We start from the raw sequence: 18,270 nt of genomic DNA, 5'->3' as shown, positions 1-18,270 counted from the left end.
TCTCTTTCTCTTCCTTTCTCCCTTCTTCCACACTCCCTCCCCTCTTCCACTCTCTTTCCCTTTCTCCCCTCTTCCAGTCTCTCTCCCTTTCTCCCCTCTTCCACTCTCTCTCCCTTTCTCCCCTCTTCCACTCTCTCTCCCGTTATCCCCTCTTCTGGTCATTCTCATTCTCTCCCTCTTCCACTCTCTCCTCTCTTCCACCCCCTCCATCTCCCCTCCTCCACGCTCTCTTCCATTCATTCCCTTTTTCTCTCCCACTTACACTCTCACAATCTCTCCCCCTCTTCCACTCTCTCCCCTCCTCACTCCCCCCCCCCCAGCATTATAATGGGGGTACACCGTACGGACTTACCTTCTGTTTGACCTTGGTACAGCTGGGCAGGGTGTCCTTGCAGCGGTTGTGGATGGTGACACTGCATGCTGGGGAGAGAAGGAGACAATTAATTCTACAAAGTTTTATTCCCCCCCCCCACTTCTCCTATAGAACATTCCATCGCTGTGACCTGGGGGGGGGGGGGGCACAGAACTTGATTTCCGAAACACAGAACCGAGCCATTTTATTTGCTGGAATCTGTACGTTATGAAGGTTCTAGACCCTCCCCTAAATGGGCCGTGACCGCGCTTTCCAATGCCTGAAATTCTTTAGACTCCGCCCCTCCTTCTACCCAACCTATGTGAACATCACCGCCTTGGTGGCCCTGCCCCTGGCTCCTGTGAGCTCACCCTCCCCCTCGCCCCTCTCCAAAAGCAGGCACTGCAAGCCTGATCCGGATCTCGGCTGGTGTGTGGCAACTCTGCAGATTCGAGACATTCACAGCAACTGAACCGAAAAATGGATTACCGACCTTGGAAGTGAGCGGAGGCCAGGGGCGAACTAACCATTTGGAAACTCAGGCACTGCCCGAGGGCCCGGGGTCAGTAGGGGGCCCCATGAGATGCCCCTGGTACCTTTTTCATAGGCTTTGAGTTTGGGCAAGGACACAGGGGCCCCATGATCCCCTATTGCCCGGGGGCCCCATGAGTTGTCAGTCCGCCCCTGGCGGAGGTTGTCCTTCAATCCTACAAACATCTCAGCCATCGGCCTTCTGCCTCAGATATTGGCCTTCTCTAACCAGAATGACATGAAATGTCCCCAAAATCTGAGGGAGACCAATTCGGGAAAATGGCTTCCTACATACAAGCCGGCGGCACGGAGGCAGACCTCACCTACGAGGGGAAGATCTCCATGTCTAGGACCCTTCAACTCTCAAGTGGCGGCTTCCCTCTATACATATGTATTACTTCCTCTATAACACCCTCCTGCTTGTGCGCCGCCACCACACCCCTCCATCACCTCGCTGCGCAGCATCATGTGTGGTGGCCATGTTGTGGTTTCCCAGAATCCTCTCTGCCACCCTTCACTCACCCGGTACACGAGTGCCGCCTCACCCAGGCCGCATTCATCCATACCCCTACTGGCCATGATAGCCCATAAGATTGGGTCATTGTGTGTGGATGGTGAGGTCAGGAATGGTCACCCGTCCATGGAATGTCCCAGGAGAAGATGTGCTGGGTGCCAGGGGAGGGGCAGGGAATGAGGACCTGTCACCAGTCTACAGGCATCGGGGACTCGGAGAGGAGAAGGGAATGAGGACTTGTCACCAGTCTACAGGCATCGGGGACTCGGAGAGGAGAAGGGAATGAGGACTTGTCACCAGTCTACAGGCTTCGAGGACTGGGAGAGGAGAAGGGAATGGGGACCTGTCACTGGACAAGAGGCATCAGGGACCGAGAGAGGAGAAGGGAATGAGGACCTGTCACCAGTCTACAGGCATTGGTGACTCCGAGAGGAGAAGGGAATGGGGACCTGTCACTGGACAAGAGGCATCAGTTATGGGTAGAGGAGAAGGGAATAAGGACCTGTCACCAGACTACAGGCATCAGGGACTGAGACAGGAGAAGGGAATGAGGACCTGCCACCAGACAAGAGGCATCAGGGACTGAGGACCTGTCCCCGGACAAGAGGCATCAGGGACTGAGAAAGGAGAAGGGATTGAGGACCTGCCACCATACAAGAGGCATAAGGGACTGCAAAAGGAGAAGGGAATGAGGACCTGCCACTGGACAAGAGGCATCAGGGACAGAGAGAAGGGAATGGGGACCTGCCACTGGACAAGAGGCATCAGGGACAGAGAGAAGGGAATGAGGACCTGCCACTGGACAAGAGGCATCAGGCACTGGGAGAGGCAAAGGGAATGAGGACCTGTCCCTGAACAGGAGGCATCAGACACTGGGAGAGAAGAAAATGATGACCTGCCATTGGACAGGAGGCATCAGACACTGGGAGAGAAGAAAATGATGACCTGCCATTGGACAGGAGGCATCAGGCACTTGGAGAGGAGAAGGGAATGAGGACCTGCCACTGGGCAGGATGCATCAGGTACTGAGAGAGGAAAAGAGAATGAGGACCTTCGACCAGACAAGATGCTTCAATTACTAGGAGGGAAAAAGGGAAAGAGGACCTGTAACTGGACAGGAGGCATCAATTACCGAAAGAGAGAAAGGAAGGAGGGCATGTTACCAGACAAGAGGCATTGGGCAACGAGAGAGGGAAAAGGAATGAGGACCTGTCACTGAACAAGTAGAGGCACTGGAAAGCAGGAGAAGGACAGGGAATGGTGACCTGTCACCAAACAAGAAAACAGGCTCAGGGTAACAGGAGAGGAGCGGGAAATGATGACTTGTTGCCGAACAAGAAAAGAGGCACTGGGTACCAAAAAAGGGGCAAGGGGATGAGGAACCTGTCACCTGACAAGAGGCATTGGGCACTAGTAGAGGGAAAAGTGAATAAGGACCTGTCAGCAGACAAGAAAAGATATACTAGGGGTAGGGAGAAGGAGGACCTGTCACTGGACAAGGGAAGAGTCACTGGGTAAGGTGAGAGGAGAAGGGAATGGGGACCTGTCACTGGACAAGAGAAGAGGCATTGGGCACCAAGGTACGGGCAGTGAATGGTGACCTGTCACCAGGCAAGAGAAGAGGCATCAGGTACTGGGAAATGGGCAGGGGATGAGGACCTGTCTCTTGACAAGAGGCATCAGGCACTGAGAAAGGGAAAAGGAATGAGGACCTGTCACCAGATATGAGAAGAGGCATCAGGTACTGGGAGACAGAAAAGGAATGAGGACCTGTCACCAGACAAGAGAAGAGGCATCAGGTACTAGGAGATGGAAAAGGAATGAGGACCTGCCACCAGACAAGAAAAGAGGCATCAGGTACTGTGAGAGGAAAAAGGAATGAGGACCTGTCACCAGACAAGAGAAGAGGAATCAGGTACTAGGAGACAGGCAGGGGATGAGGACCTGTCTCTAAACAAGAGGCATCAGGCACTGAGAGAGGGAAAAGGAATGAGGACCTGCCACCAGACATGAGAAGAGGCATCTGGTACTGGGAGAGGGAAAAGGAATAAGGACCTGTCACCAGACAAGAGAAGAGGCATCAGGTACTAGCAGACAGGCAGGGGATGAGGACCTGTCTCTAGACCAGAGGCATCAGGCACTGAGAGAGGGAAAAGGAATGAGGACCTGCCACCAGACATGAGAAGAGGCATCAGGTACTGGGAGACGGGCAGAAGATGAGGACCTGTCACTAAACAAGAGGCATCAGACACTGAGAGAGGGAAAAGGAATGAGGACCTGCCACCAGACATGAGAAGAGGCATCAGGTACTGGGAGAGAGAAAAGGAATGAGGACCTGTCACCAGACAAGAGAAATCAGGTACTAGGAGACAGGCAGGTGATGAGGACCTGTCTCTAGACAAGAGAAAGGGCATCAGACACTGAGAGAGGGAAAAGGAATGAGGACCAGTCACCAGACAAGAGAAGAGGTATCAGGTACTAGCAGACAGGCAGGTGATGAGGACCTGTCTCTAGACAAGAGGCATCATACACAGAGAGGGAAAAGTAATGAGGACCTGCCACTAGACATGAGAAGAGGCATCAGGTACTGGGAGAGGGAAAAGGAATGAAAACCTGTCACCAGACAAGAGAAGAGATATCAGGTACTAGGAGACAGGCAGGTGATGAGGACCTGTCTCTAGACAGGAGAAGAGGCATCAGACACAGAGAGGGAAAAGGAATGAGGACCTGCCACCAGACAAGAGAAGAGGCATCAGGTACTAGGAGACAAGCAGGGGGTGAGGACCTGTCTCTAGACCAGAGGCATCATACACTGAGACAGGGAAAAGGAATGAGGACCTGCCACCAGACATGAGAAGAGGCATCAGGTACTAGGAGACAAGCAGGGGGTGAGGACCTGTCTCTAGACCAGAGGCATCATACACTGAGAGAGGGAAAAAGAATGAGGACCTGCCACCAGACATGAGAAGAGGCATCAGGTACTGGGAGACAGGAAGGGGATGAGGACCTATCTCTAGACCAGAGGCATCAGGCACTGAGACAGGGACCTGTCACCAGACAAGAGAAGAGGAGCCTGTCACCTAATCATGGATGCCCTGAAGGTGCCCTCGTGTGTTTGCTCCACACAGAACTGACCAATGTCTGGGAATCCACACCGAGATGTAAACATCGTCCACAAACGGTTTACATTTCCTGCAATTGGACAGTTAAAGTGTTCACTAGATCTTAGTATAATAGGGACGCAGCTACAGCCTGCTGAGCTCTGATTGGTTCTCAGTCTCTTCGGCAAGTGCTGGGACCAATCAAGAGAGGCGAATCAGCCAGCCCTACACCATACAATCAGATTGTACAACCTCTGCAAAGGACAAACCTAAACAACGGATGCAATTAGTAGAAGGCCCTAGTTGGTGGTAGATCTAAAGATGGTACAATCTGATTGCGGCCGTTCCATCTGGAGGTTGGCGCTCGCATGAAAACCAGAGAGACAAAAACGCCATAAAACGCAGCAGCGAGGAAGGCGGCGGGCGGCAGCTCGGGGGTTAATTTCTGGCAGGGAAGTGGCTTCCTCCCCGTGTATATATAGAGAACGGAAACCACTCCCTGTGCAGCGCGGCACAGCTCCGGCCTGAACGCCGCAAAGAGGACCTGTCACTCACCAGTACACAGAATGCAGAGATTGGATTGGGGGGGGGGGAGGGAGGGAGGGACGGGTCCCCCCCTGGTGGCCCAGCAGCAGGACATCCCTGGAAATGACCCGCACCAAGAGGGAGTTGTATTCTGCGCGGCTGTCATGCCCATCCTCCGGCTTCATTAGCGCCCTGACCCCAAAAACAACAGGAGCCAGGAAAGTCGACACTCAAAGGACTGACATGACGGCCGGGGGACTGGCATTTCCAAAAGGAAGCTCAGCCGGAATATTCCATGGGCCATATTGGGGACGCCATCGCCGCGGGGACACCTCCGAAGCGTTGTCACCACCAGGCCAAGCGGCCGTTACTGTGACATTTAACCCATCAATGGGGCCCTTTGAATTTTTTTTTTTTTGCCATTGCAACGGGCGCTTGTGGTTGGAGGACCTCCGCCAGAATCTGGGGGAGGGGGATGGGGGACCTCCGCCAGAATCTGGGGGGGATGGGGGACCTCCGCCAGAATCTGGGGGGGGGGTGGGGGGACCTCCGCTAGAATCTGGGGGGGGATCTCCGCTAGAATCTGGGGGGGGGGGGATGGGGGACCTCCGCCAGAATCTGGGGGGGGATGGGGGACCTCCGCCAGAATCTGGGGGGGGAAGATGGGGGACCTCCGCTAGAATCTGGGGGGGGGGATGGGGGACCTCCGCCAGAATCTGGGGGGTGGGGGACGCGCAGTAGGAGCGCAGGGTCGGTAATGGGATGATTGGAGCTCACAATGGGCCCCTTTGTAGGAGATCTGGGACGGGAATCGGCCTTCGCAGCTCCGGATCACAAGCTGTCAGCTGAGTCCAATAACCTTGATAGAGGCCGAGTGATGTCATCCCCGTCTCGCCACGACGGCCGGAACCCGGGGAGGGTCATCCTGCGGCTTCGCAAAAAAATCCCAGGTCAAGGATTCCTGTATTCTTCACCCCTCCCACGGCTCATAGAGAGTATTTACAGCGAATGATCGCCGAAGGAGGAGATTGGGAGAGTTATAGAGCCTGTGCCCATTATGAGGGGTTCCCACCATCCCTGTGCTGAGTTCCCGTGTCTGTACACCCGCTGTGCCCATTATGAGGGGTTCCCACCATCTCTGTGCTGAGTTCCCGGGTCTGTACACCCGCTGTGCCCATTATGAGGGGTTCCCACCATCCCTGTGCTGAGTTCCCGTGTCTGTACACCCGCTGTGCCCATTATGAGGGGTTCCCACCATCCCTGTGCCGAGTCCCCGGGTCTGTACACCCGCTGTGCCCATTATGAGGGGTTCCCACCATCCCTGTGCCGAGTTCCCGGGTCTGTACACCTGCTGTGCCCATTATGAGGGGTTCCCACCATCCCTGTGCCGAGTTCCCGGGTCTGTACACCCGCTGTGCCCATTATGAGGGGTTCCCACCATCCCTGTGCTGAGTTCCCGTGTCTGTACACCCGCTGTGCCCATTATGAGGGGTTCCCACCATCTCTGTGCTGAGTTCCCGGGTCTGTACACCCGCTGTGCCCATTATGAGGGGTTCCCACCATCCCTGTGCTGAGTTCCCATGTCTGTACACCCGCTGTGCCCATTATGAGGGGTTCCCACCATCCCTGTGCCGAGTCCCCGGGTCTGTACACCCGCTGTGCCCATTATGAGGGGTTCCCACCATCCCTGTGCCGAGTTCCCGGGTCTGTACACCTGCTGTGCCCATTATGAGGGGTTCCCACCATCCCTGTGCCGAGTTCCCGGGTCTGTACACCCGCTGTGCCCATTATGAGGGGTTCCCACCATCCCTGTGCCGAGTCCCCGGGTCTGTACACCCGCTGTGCCCATTATGAGGGGTTCCCACCATCCCTGTGCCGAGTTCCCGGGTCTGTACACCCGCCGTGCCCATTATGAGGGGTTCCCACCATACCTGTGCTGAGTCCCCGGGTCTGTACACCCGCTGTGCCCATTATGAGGGGTTCCCACCATCCCTGTGCCAAGTTCCCGGGTCTGTACACCCGCTGTGCCCATTATGAGGGGTTCCCACCATCCCTGTGCTGAGTCCCCGGGTCTGTACACCCGCCGTGCCCATTATGAGGGGTTCCCACCATCCCTGTGCTGAGTCCTCGGGTCTGTACACCCGCTGTGCCCATTATGAGGGGTTCCCACCATCCCTGTGCCGAGTTCCGGGGTCTGTACATTATTCTCATTATAGGCAATCTCTCCATTGGAGTGTCTAAGACATATAAGACGCCATGTGACTCGCTAAGCTCCACCTATAACTGACCCTATAAACAGCCGAAGGAGCTGCCAAGTGGCTGAGCGGTGACCCCTCTGTGAGGATTTGGGCAGCTGTCTCCGGGTACAGATGTCGCCTCCGGGAACACAAGGATCGCATTAAGTGTCCGACCGACGCAGCTGTTCCCAGCAGACACCCAGTACAGGTGGAGATTCTGGGACACCGGAACCACGGCCAGCCTTCACCCCCCCCCCACCCTTCCCCAGCCTCCGACCCCCCCCCCCTTCCCCATCCTCCGACCCCCCCACCATCCCAGTTATATCATTGCCGGAGTCATCTTACAGCCGGCTCAACGGAGATACAACATCCCGGGAGCTGCGACACCGACACAGCGAGAGGGGAACGCCGCCATTCCGGTCACATAGACCGCAGCGCTGTACTGAGAACACTGAGCCAGTCACCAGAGGAGCTTACACTCTATTGTCCCCTCCCCCACAGTCCCATCAGTCTGTACCAGAGGAGCTTACACTCTAATGTCCCCTCCCCCCCAGTCACATCAGTCTCTGTACCAGAGGAGCTTACACTCTAATGTCCCCTCCCCCACAGTCCCATTGGTCTCTGTACTGGAGGAGCTTACACTCTAATGTCCCCTCCCCCCCAGTCACATCAGTCTCTGTACCAGAGGAGCTTACACTCTAATGTCCCCTCCCCCCCCCACAGTCCCATCAGTCTCTGTACCAGAGGAGCTTACGCTCTAATGTCCCCTCCCCCACAGTCACATCAGTCTCTGTACCAGAGGAGCTTACGCTCTAATGTCCCCTCCCCCGCAGTCCCATCAGTCTTTGTACCAGAGGAGCTTACATTCTAATGTCCCCTCCTCCACAGTCACATCAGTCTCTGTACCAGAGGAGCTTACGCTCTAATGTCCCCTCCCCCACAGTCCCATTGGTCTCTGTACCAGAGGAGCTTACACTCTAATGTCCCCTCCCCCACAGTCACATCAGTCTCTGTACCAGAGGAGCTTACACTCTAATGTCCCCTCCCCCGCAGTCCCATCAGTCTCTGTACCAGAGGAGCTTACGCTCTAATGTCCCCTCCCCCGCAGTCCCATCAGTCTCTGTACAGAGGAGCTTACACTCTAATGTCCCCTCCCCCACAGTCACATCTGTCTCTGTACCAGAGGAGCTTACACTCTAATGTCCCCTCCCCCACAGTCACATCAGTCTGTACCAGAGGAGCTTACGCTCTAATGTCCCCTCCCCCCACAGTCTGTCAGACATCTTCTTGCCTACAGGGGTCTCCTCCTTGGGTTGCTAGTAATGATCCGAACCCTTGCCATGTGGGGGGTGCAATTTTCTTCATGGGGTGGGGGGGGGGGGAGTGTTTTTCATGTGAGGGGGTGCAGTGCTTTAAATGTGGGAGGGGGGCAGTGTTCTTCATGGGGGTAGGGGGTGCATTGTCTTTATGTGGGGGTTGGTAGTGCAAAGTTTTTTTCGTGTGTGTGTGGGGGGGGGGCAGTGTTTTTCATGTGTGGAGTCTCCATATAGGTGTGGGGTGCAATGCTCTTCATATGGGGGGTGCAATGCTCTTCATATGGGGGGTGCAATGCTCTTCATATGGGGGGTGCAGTGCTCTTCATGGGGGGGTGCAATGCTCTTCATATGGGGGGTGCAATGCTCTTCATATGGGGGGTGCAGTGCTCTTCATGGGGGTTGGCAGTGCAATGTTTTTTGGCTGGGGGTGGTGCCACGTGGTGAGCTATACCCCTCTTCAATACACAAGTGGCTGCCTTTTGTTTTGCCTCTGCCTGGTCCGGCTCAGAGATGACAATCCTGGAGCCTGTGCAGTTCTTGCTGTGTACACAAATGTCTGACACAGACCAGCCCCTGTTGTGCCCTCTCTCCTTGCGACTTCCTACAAAGTTACAATTTACAGTCTGATCACTGGGGGAGGGGAGACTGAGGAAATGCCCCCTCCTCCTTCTACAAAGTTACAATGTACAGTCCGATCACCGGGGGAAGGGAGACTGAGGAAATGCTTCCTTCTACAAAGTTACAATGTACAGTCTGATCACTGGGGGAGGGGAGACTGAGGAAAGGGCTCCTCCTCCTTCTACAAAGTTACAATGTACAGTCTGATCACTGGGGGAGGAGAGACTGAGGAAATGCCTCCTCCTCCTTCTACAAAGTTACAATGTACAGTCTGATCACTGGGGGAGGGGAGACTGAGGAAATGCCCCCTCCTCCTTCTACAAAGTTACAATGTACAGTCTGATCACCGGGGGAAGGGAGACTGAGGAAATGCTTCCTTCTACAAAGTTACAATGTACAGTCTGATCACTGGGGGAGGGGAGACTGAGGAAATGCCTCCTCCTCCTTCTACAAAGTTACAATGTACAGTCTGATCACTGGGGGGAGGGGAGACTGAGGAAATGCCTCCTCCTCCTTCTACAAAGTTACAATGTACAGTCTGATCACTGGGGGAGGAGACTGAAGAAATGCCTCCTCCTCCTTCTACAAAGTTACAATGTACAGTCTGATCACTGGGGGAGGGGAGACTGAGGAAATGCCTCCTCCTGCCTGCAGCAGACCGATGACATCATCTCAGTCCAGGCAAAGCCCGAGGACGGCTTGTTATTGGTAGAAGGTGAAGCTCTGTGAACAATGACACAGTGACTGTATATAATGACGTATCAGGAATGGCGCCCCCCCTCCCCCCGCGCCCCCCCCCCATGTGTGGGTGGTTGGACTCTGTAGATGTTCCATATATTCCCGCAGCAATCCTCCCACAGACTCCGGCGTCTCGGCCTGGATGGCGGGATTAGTAATCTGTACAGTCGGAGTGACGCGCCGCGCGCCTCGATCTGCCTGCCATATGTAACACGAATATATTCCCGGATGGCGGGGGGCGGGGGGGGGGGTTCAGACACATTTCTGGACGTGTACCGTGCCGTAGAACAGCGCGTTCTGAAAGATCCCACATTGCCAACGTCTGGCACCTCCAGGAGGCCCAACGCAATTAAAGGGGAACTCTGCTCGGTGATACACTGCCAGTAGGCGCTGCAACCGATGGCTACATTCAAAAGACCCGAATCTCCCGGACACGTTTCGTCCCGAGCCCGGCGCCGACACCCGACACTCCTCTCCTTCCCGTCTTTTGATTGCGAGCCCCATTTTAACTTCCAGCAAGTCAGCAAATCACCCAACGGAAGATGTGAGGACTGGAGGCCCCTTCACTATAATGTGTAACTGACCCCCCCCCCCCTCCCCTCCCCCAACCTCATTAACCGCAAGGAGGCTGGGAACGGATTTCCCAGCAGGGATCTGGCCGAAGGTGGGAGACGGTTAATTCCAGCGCCAGCTGCTGGGCGTATCGTGTGACCGCCGCCAGATGGGACCTGTAAACTGAGCCGTTACATGCGGAGCGAGACATCAAAGAGCGTCTTCCTCGCGGCGTAAAGCGCGGCCCGCGGGAACATGTGACCGGGGAAAGGGCGCGAGAGAGGAGCCTCGGCGAAGCGCAGGAGGGCGACGGGAGCTTGAAGGGAGCGCGTGGCGGGACGGAGCGCGGAGGACGTACATACATGAGACATCCATGGTGTCAGATGGATACGAGGTGTCAGAGATCTCCTATGTCAGTGGACAGTGCGGAGAAATGTGTACTGTCTGTGGTCAATATATATATAGTGGGGGAGGGGGAGGGGAAAGTAGTAATAGTGATTACATCTACTGTAAGGTCAGGTTGAGGGACAGCAGTGGTCCCGAAATTGTGGGCAGCAGGGTAGATGTGGCCCCTGTGCTGGGTTTGGGGGCACAATTCCTCCCAGTGACACCAATACTAGGGTGCTATTCCTCCAGTGACCAGTGACTGGCACGGACCCCAACAATGGGCACAATCCTTCCTCCCACTGACACCAATGATGGGACACTATTCCTCCCACTGACACCAATGATGGGGCACTATTCCTCCCACTGACACCAATGATGGGGCACTATTCCTCCCACTGATACCAATGATGGGGCCCTATTCCTCCCACTGACACCAATGATGGGGCACTATTCCTCCCACTGACACCAATGATGAGGCACTATTCATCCCACTGACACCAATGATGGGACACTATTCCTCCCACTGACACCAATGATGAGGCACTATTCATCCCACTGACACCAATGATGGGGCACTATTCCTCCCACTGACACCAATGATGGGGCACTATTCCTCCCACTGACACCAATGATGGGGCACTATTCCTCCCACTGATACCAATGATGGGGCACTATTCCTCCCACTGACACCAATGATGGGGTACTATTCCTCCCACTGACACCAATGATGGGGCACTATTCCTCCCACTGACACCAAGGATGGGGCACTATTCCTCCCACTGACACCAGCAATTGAGCACTATTCACTCTACTTACACCAATGATAGGTCACTATTCCTCCCACTGACACCAATGATGGGGCATTATTCCTTCTACTAACACCAATGATGGGGCACTATTCCTCCCACTGACACCAATGATAGGGCACTATTCCTCCTACTGACACCAATGATGGGGTACTATTCCTCCTACTGACACCAATGATGGAGCACTATTCCTCCCACTGACACCAATGATGAGGCACTATTCCTCCCACTGACACCAATGATGGGGCACTATTCCTCCCACTGACACCAATGATGAGGCACTATTCCTCCCACTGACACCAATGATGAGGCACTATTCCTCCCACTGACACCAATGATGGGGCTCCATTCCTCCCACTGACACCAATGATGGGGCTCCATTCCTCCCACTGACACCGACGACGGGGCACGATTCCTCCATATGACACCAATGATGGGGCTCCATTCCTCCCACTGACACCGACGACGGGGCACGATTCCTCCATATGACATTGGTGATGGGCACAGTTTCTGCCACTGAAACCAACAATTGGGTATTCCTCCCAGGACACAAATGTTGGGCACTATGCTTCCTATTGGTACCAATGATGGATACTAGGCCTCCCACGTCACCAATCATGGGCACTATTCCCTCCATGTCACCAATGATGGACCCTATAACTTCAATGACACCAATGATGGGCGCTATTCCTCCCATATCACTAATGATGGGCCCTATTCCTCCTGTGTCACCAACGATGGGCCCTATTCCTCCTGTGTCACCAATGTTGGCCCCTATTCCTCCCGTGTCACTAATGATGGGCCCTATTCCTCCCGTGTCACCAATGATGGGCCCTATTCCTACCGTGTCACCAAGGATGGGCCCTATTCCTACCGTGTCACCAAGGATGGGCCCTATTCCTCCCGTGTCACCAATGATGGGCCCTATTCCTCCCGTGTCACCAATGATGGGCCCTATTCTTCCTGTGTCACCAATGATGGGCCCTGTTTCTCCCTTGCCACCAATAATGGGCCCTATTCCTTGTGTGTCACAAATGATAGTCTCTGTTTCTGCCTTGTCAACAATGGGCCCTATGTCACCAATAATTGCCCCTATTCCTCCCATGTCACCAATGATGGTCCCTTTTACTCCCAAGTCACCAATGATGGTCCCTATTCCTCCCATGTCACCAATGATGGTCCCTATTCCCCCCATGTCACCAATGATGGTCCCTATTTCTCCCATGTCACCAATAATGGCCCCTATTCCTCCCATGTCACCATTGATGGTGTCCGTTCCTCCTTTGTCACCAATGATGGTCCCTATTCCTCCCATGTCACCAATGAGGGCCACTATTCCTCCCATGTCACCAATGATGGGTCACTATTCCTCCCATGTCACCAATGAGGGCCACTATTCCTCCCATGTCACCAATGATGGTTCCTATTCCTCCCTTGTCACCATTGATGGTCCCCGTTCCTCCCATGTCACCAATAATGGCCCCTATTCCTCCCTTGTCACCAATGATGGTCCCTATTCCCCCCATGTCACCAATGATGGTCCCTATTTCTCCCATGTCACCAATAATGGCCCCTATTCCTCCCATGTCACCATTGATGGTGTCCGTTCCTCCTTTGTCACCAATGATGGTCCCCATTCCTCCCATGTCACCAATGAGGGCCACTATTCCTCCCTTGTCACCATTGATGGTCCCCGTTCCTCCCATGTCACCAATAACGGCCCCTATTCCTCCCTTGTCACCAATGATGGTCCATATTCCTCCCATGTCACCAATGATGGGTCACTGTTCCATCCACTGCCACCAAGGGTGAAGCATTTCTGCTTCCCACTGACCACAGGTGATGGGTCATTGTTTTACTTCCACGCCTCGCCTCACCGGACCTAGGGGACGGTTTACTCCCACTGACACCAAGGCATCTTCTACTCCCACTGGTGACTGTCCAGCTCCCCTAAAGTCTGAAGAACAGTTTTACCAAGCTAGAGGACCCCCGAGTTAGAAGAAATGTTTGAGGTTGGGTTCAGGGCTAGTGGTAGGGTGAGCAGTCAAGCTGACCATACACACAACAACCAATGTCAAACACTTCCCCTTTACCAGGAATCTCACATAACCGCCACAAACTAAGCAATCAAAATACGAGTTCCCACCATGAACTCCATCGAACCGTTCCACCAGAATTTCATGGATTGTAAAGCCGAAACTGGGCGATAAATTGACTGTTTCAATACAAGAACAGAAAAAGAACGACGTTTTCATCAAAATCTGGATTCCCCACCCTTTCAATCCCCTTCCCCCACCCTCGGTTGGATCAGAGCCGTTCCTATCTCATCTCTTTGAGAGTGAAGGTAACCACCATCTTGGTGATTTCGGCAAAATATTACACCTACAGTTCGATGGTTCCATCCAGTTGTCCCATGCGTGGCCAGCTGGGCTGAAATTTGGGTTAAAACGGTTTCATTTCAGGTTGCCCGGTACGGTTTTTCCCCCCTCACGATCGTTCCACGCGTCAGCTACGTATCGGAAGTACAATATCTACTTGCACCATGGACCTCATGAAAACTTTTCCCGTCAAACCGCCAATTTTCGGAGGCCGATGACTTTCAGCTTCCCGACACACACCAAAACAAAGCCGTGAAATGTCTACAAATGCAACAGCATCAAGCGTGGACGGCCGCGAGTGGGCGGAGCCCCGCGTCTCTACGCAGTCTCCCCCTGGGAAAGGGTTAACCGTATCCTGCAGCAATCTTGCCGACGCGCGGTCTCGGGATTTTTATGCACACAGCCTGCAGGGGTCCCCCAAACACACACGAGCTAAACACACAAATCTGCTGCCGTTTTTCCTTCCACGCCTACGCGCTGATCTTTTAATGGAAGATAAACGCGCTCCTCGGACTGGCACAGATAACCGAGGCAAAGCCTATTACCGGCTTTTGGACCCTGCATTCCAGAACGCACAGTCCGCCGTTTTTTTCGGGGGGACAACAAGTTAGGTATGGGGGGGTCATTTACTTACTCGGACAGATGAGCGCCTCCTTGGCCGTGATGCTTTTATTGCACACGAAGCACATCGTGGTCCCGGAGACGGTGATGGTGGTGAACAGGTGCCCGTTGGTGTAGCGCGTGTCCTTGGCGTCCTTCATCTTCTCCTTCTCTTTATTCTGTAATGGAAAAAAAAATAAGGAGATCGTTAACGGTTCTCAGATCTTTTCGGCGCTTTTCCTTTCACAAACCGCGTCCGCCTCTTCCGAAACGGTCAACTGTGCCTATCCCCTGAAGGTCGGTATCTAGAGATAGACTAGGTCCAGGTCTAGGTCAGTAGTAGCTATGAACCCACCATCATGACCATCGTCGTACGCTCGCTGGGGCGTTTGGCCCTCCAGCTCATGGTCTGCAGCCGGCGAGGGGCGGCAGAAGCGGCGAGGGCGTCCGCCCGCACGGGGCCGTAGACGGAGGTGCTGCGGAAACCAGGCTGATGCTGCATCTCTGGGTGAATGCTGCAGTATCCACCGACACGAGAGAGAGAGAGAGAGAGAGAGAGAAAAAAATTCCTGGAACATGTAGACATCTCGCTATGTATAACCATGACAACCGCATCAACTGTGCCAGGGACCACCCTCCGAAACATCTCTGCAGAGGAGACGAGAGAACTGCCGCTGTCACCAACTTCTGGAAAACGCACCACCTGGCCGCCGGCACCTGCTGCGTTGGCGGAGGCGGGAATCGGACGGCCGTCAAGTTGATGTTCAGCTAGGGGGTCTAATTGCGGACTTTAGATACATAGTTGCCTAATTGGAAACAATGTGACGGCGTCTTGACCTCGTTCAACCGCCACCATAAACGTTGTGGACTTTATCGGCCGATAATGCGCGCAACTGAAGATGCAACCTGATTGGACGCCTTATTTTCCGAATGTTCGTTGCATAAATTTGCATGCCTATGAATGACCACCATATGCAAGGCCTTCAAGCTTTTTTTTTCTGACCACCACCCACCCAAAGTTGGTCAGTGATGGGCCACATACCTCCACGTCACCAAGGACAGACCAGATTTCTCAGGGTGGGCAACTGAAGATGCAACCTGATTGGACGCCTTATTTTCCGAATGTTCGTTGTATAAATTTGCATGCCTATGAATCTAATCGCGGATTTTAGATACATAGTTGCCTAATTGGAAACAATGTGACGGCGTCTTGACCTCGTTCAACCACCACCATAAACGTTGTGGACTTTATCGGCCGATGATGCAGGCAACTGAAGCTGCAGCCTGATTGGACGCCTTAGTTTCCAAATGTTCATTGCATACATTTGCATGCCTATGAATGATCACCAAATGCAAGGCCTTCAAGCATTTTTTTTTCTGACCACCACCCAACGCTGGCCAGTAATGCGCCACATACCTCCACGTCACCAAGGACAGGCTCGATTTCGCAGGGTGGGCAAATGAAGCTGCAACCTGATTGGACGCCTTATTTTCTGAACATTCATTGCATAAATTTGCATGCCTATGAATGACCACCATATGCAAGGCCTTCAAGCTTTTTTTTTTTCTGACCACCACCCACCCAACGTTGGCCAGTGATGGGCCACATACCTCCATGTCACCAAGGACAGACCTGATTTCTCAGGGTGGGCAACTGAAGCTGCAACCTGATTGGACGCCTTATTTTCCGATTGTTCGTTGTATAAATTTGCATGCCTATGAATCTAATCGCGGACTTTAGATACATAGTTGCCTAATTGGAAACAATGTGACGGCGTCTTGATCTCGTTCAACCGCCACCATAAACGTTGTGGACTTTATCGGCTGATGATGCAGGCAACTGAAGCTGCAGCCTGATTGGACGCCTTATTTTCCAAACATTCATTGCATAAATTTGCATGCCTATGAATGACCACCATATGCAAGGCCTTCAAGCTTTTTTTTTCTGACCACTACCCACCCAATGTTGGCCAGTGATGGGCCACATACCTCCACGTCACCAAGGACAGGCCCGATTTCGCAGGGTGGGCAAATGAAGCTGCAACCTGATTGGACGCCTTATTTTCCAAATGTTCGCTGCATAAATTAACATGCCTATGAATGACCACCATATGCAAGGCCTTTAAGCATTTTTTTGTCTGACCACCACCCACCAAACCCTGGCCAATGATGGGCCCCATAGCTCCATGTCACCAAGGACAGACCCGATTTCTCAGGGTGGGCAACTGAAGCTGCAACCTGATTGGATGCCTTATTTAACGAATGTTCGTTGCATACATTTGCATGCCTATGAATGACCACCATATGCAAGGCCTTCAAGCATTTTTTTTTCTGACCACCACCCACCCAACGCTGGCCAATGATGGGCCCCATAGCGCCATGTCACCAAGGACAGGCCCGATTTCTCAGGGTGGGCAACTGAAGCTGCAACCTGATTGGACGCCTTATTTTCCGAACATTTGTTGCATAAATTTGCATGCCAATGAATGACCACCATATGCAAGGCCTTCAAGCATTTTTTTTTCTGACCACCACCCACCCAACGTTGGTCAGTGATGGGCCCCATACCTCCACATCACCAAGGACAGGCCCGATTTCTCAGGGTGGGCGGCGCGAGTGGGTGGGAGATGTTGGAACGAAGGTGATTGGTTAGGAAAATACATACCTGTTGAGAGTGGTTCACCCACCTTGGTCCTTGGTGCCAGATATGGGTGCATTAAAGGGCATCATCTTGGCTCCGTGCCCTATCTACTGAGGCCATTAAAAGGGGAGTGAAGGAGTCTCACTCCTCTTTCTGCATACCCGTCATAGTTGCTGCAGCCGGTGGATGGGGCCAAGAACTCCCTGGCTTCTCACCACCTCCAACTGGGAAGACGCCAATGAGTCTCAACCACACAGCATCTTGTGAACCAAAAAATATAGGTTCTGGGTGGAACAATCTTTTTGGCAAAGCAGACCGGGGTATAAATACTGGATCTATACCTGAGTGTAGAATGGCGATCGTTTTTCAGAGCTCACCGCGACCGCCGCCACCACAACTCACTGTAAAGTATCACCAGAGACGGCCCGGAGATTTGGGGCTCGATCGACACAATTTCCCAAAGACGAGGTGAAATTTCCAAAGCTAATAAAAAATGTATTTACCAGAATCACCGTGTCCTGCGGAATCCCCCCCGATCTCGACTCAGAGAGGAAGTTGAGTCAAAAGGTTTCCTGCCTACCCGGCCGTGTCACCTGCCCACCCCCCGGAGCCCCCCATCTAGACCTCTGTAAATACTTCTCAGGAATCGGATTGCGGGACGCACAGGGAAAATGATGACGTCAGACGCTTCCATCGATGGAGAAATGCGAAGCTTATCAAGAACAACCGGAGGCCAGTTGTTGGGTAATGCTCGGGGAGGTGACATGAGTTTCCTTGAGAAAGAGGAAGCGGAGTCTGAACTTCCTGTTACAGAGATGAAAGAAGGGCGGTTACAAAGCTTTCTTCTTAATATCGACAATAATTCCGACACCGATCGAACCAATAGACGGGAGACACCGAATAAAAGGTCAGAAATTCCATGGTGACATCACCAAGAGTTAAGCCTATCCAATCACTAGAGAGCGATGACATCA

General features: G+C 53.4%; 1 protein-coding gene across 1 annotated transcript in view; it reads right to left on the bottom strand.

The window, feature by feature from the left end:
• Positions 1-15,132, bottom strand: part of LOC149428802 (rho guanine nucleotide exchange factor 2-like) — a 38,432-nt gene extending 23,300 nt beyond the window's left edge. Inside the window, exons 1-3 of the mRNA XM_089666983.1 lie at positions 15,011-15,132; positions 14,690-14,834; positions 353-420 (exon numbers count right to left, since the gene is read on the bottom strand). Of these exons, the coding sequence (XP_089523109.1) occupies positions 353-420; positions 14,690-14,834; positions 15,011-15,061 (264 nt within the window). The 5' untranslated portion in view covers positions 15,062-15,132. The remainder of the gene's footprint in view (positions 1-352; positions 421-14,689; positions 14,835-15,010) is intronic.
• Between the last annotated feature and the right edge of the window lie 3,138 nt (positions 15,133-18,270).

Source organism: Staurois parvus, unplaced genomic scaffold, assembly GCF_062004578.1.
Source record: "Staurois parvus isolate SC_StPar_1 unplaced genomic scaffold, SC_StPar_1.0 ptg002952l, whole genome shotgun sequence".
NCBI classification, from domain to species: Eukaryota; Metazoa; Chordata; class Amphibia; order Anura; family Ranidae; genus Staurois; species Staurois parvus.
The sequence above is the reverse complement of the archived record's forward strand: the minus strand, read 5'-3'. Positions and strand labels throughout refer to the sequence as shown.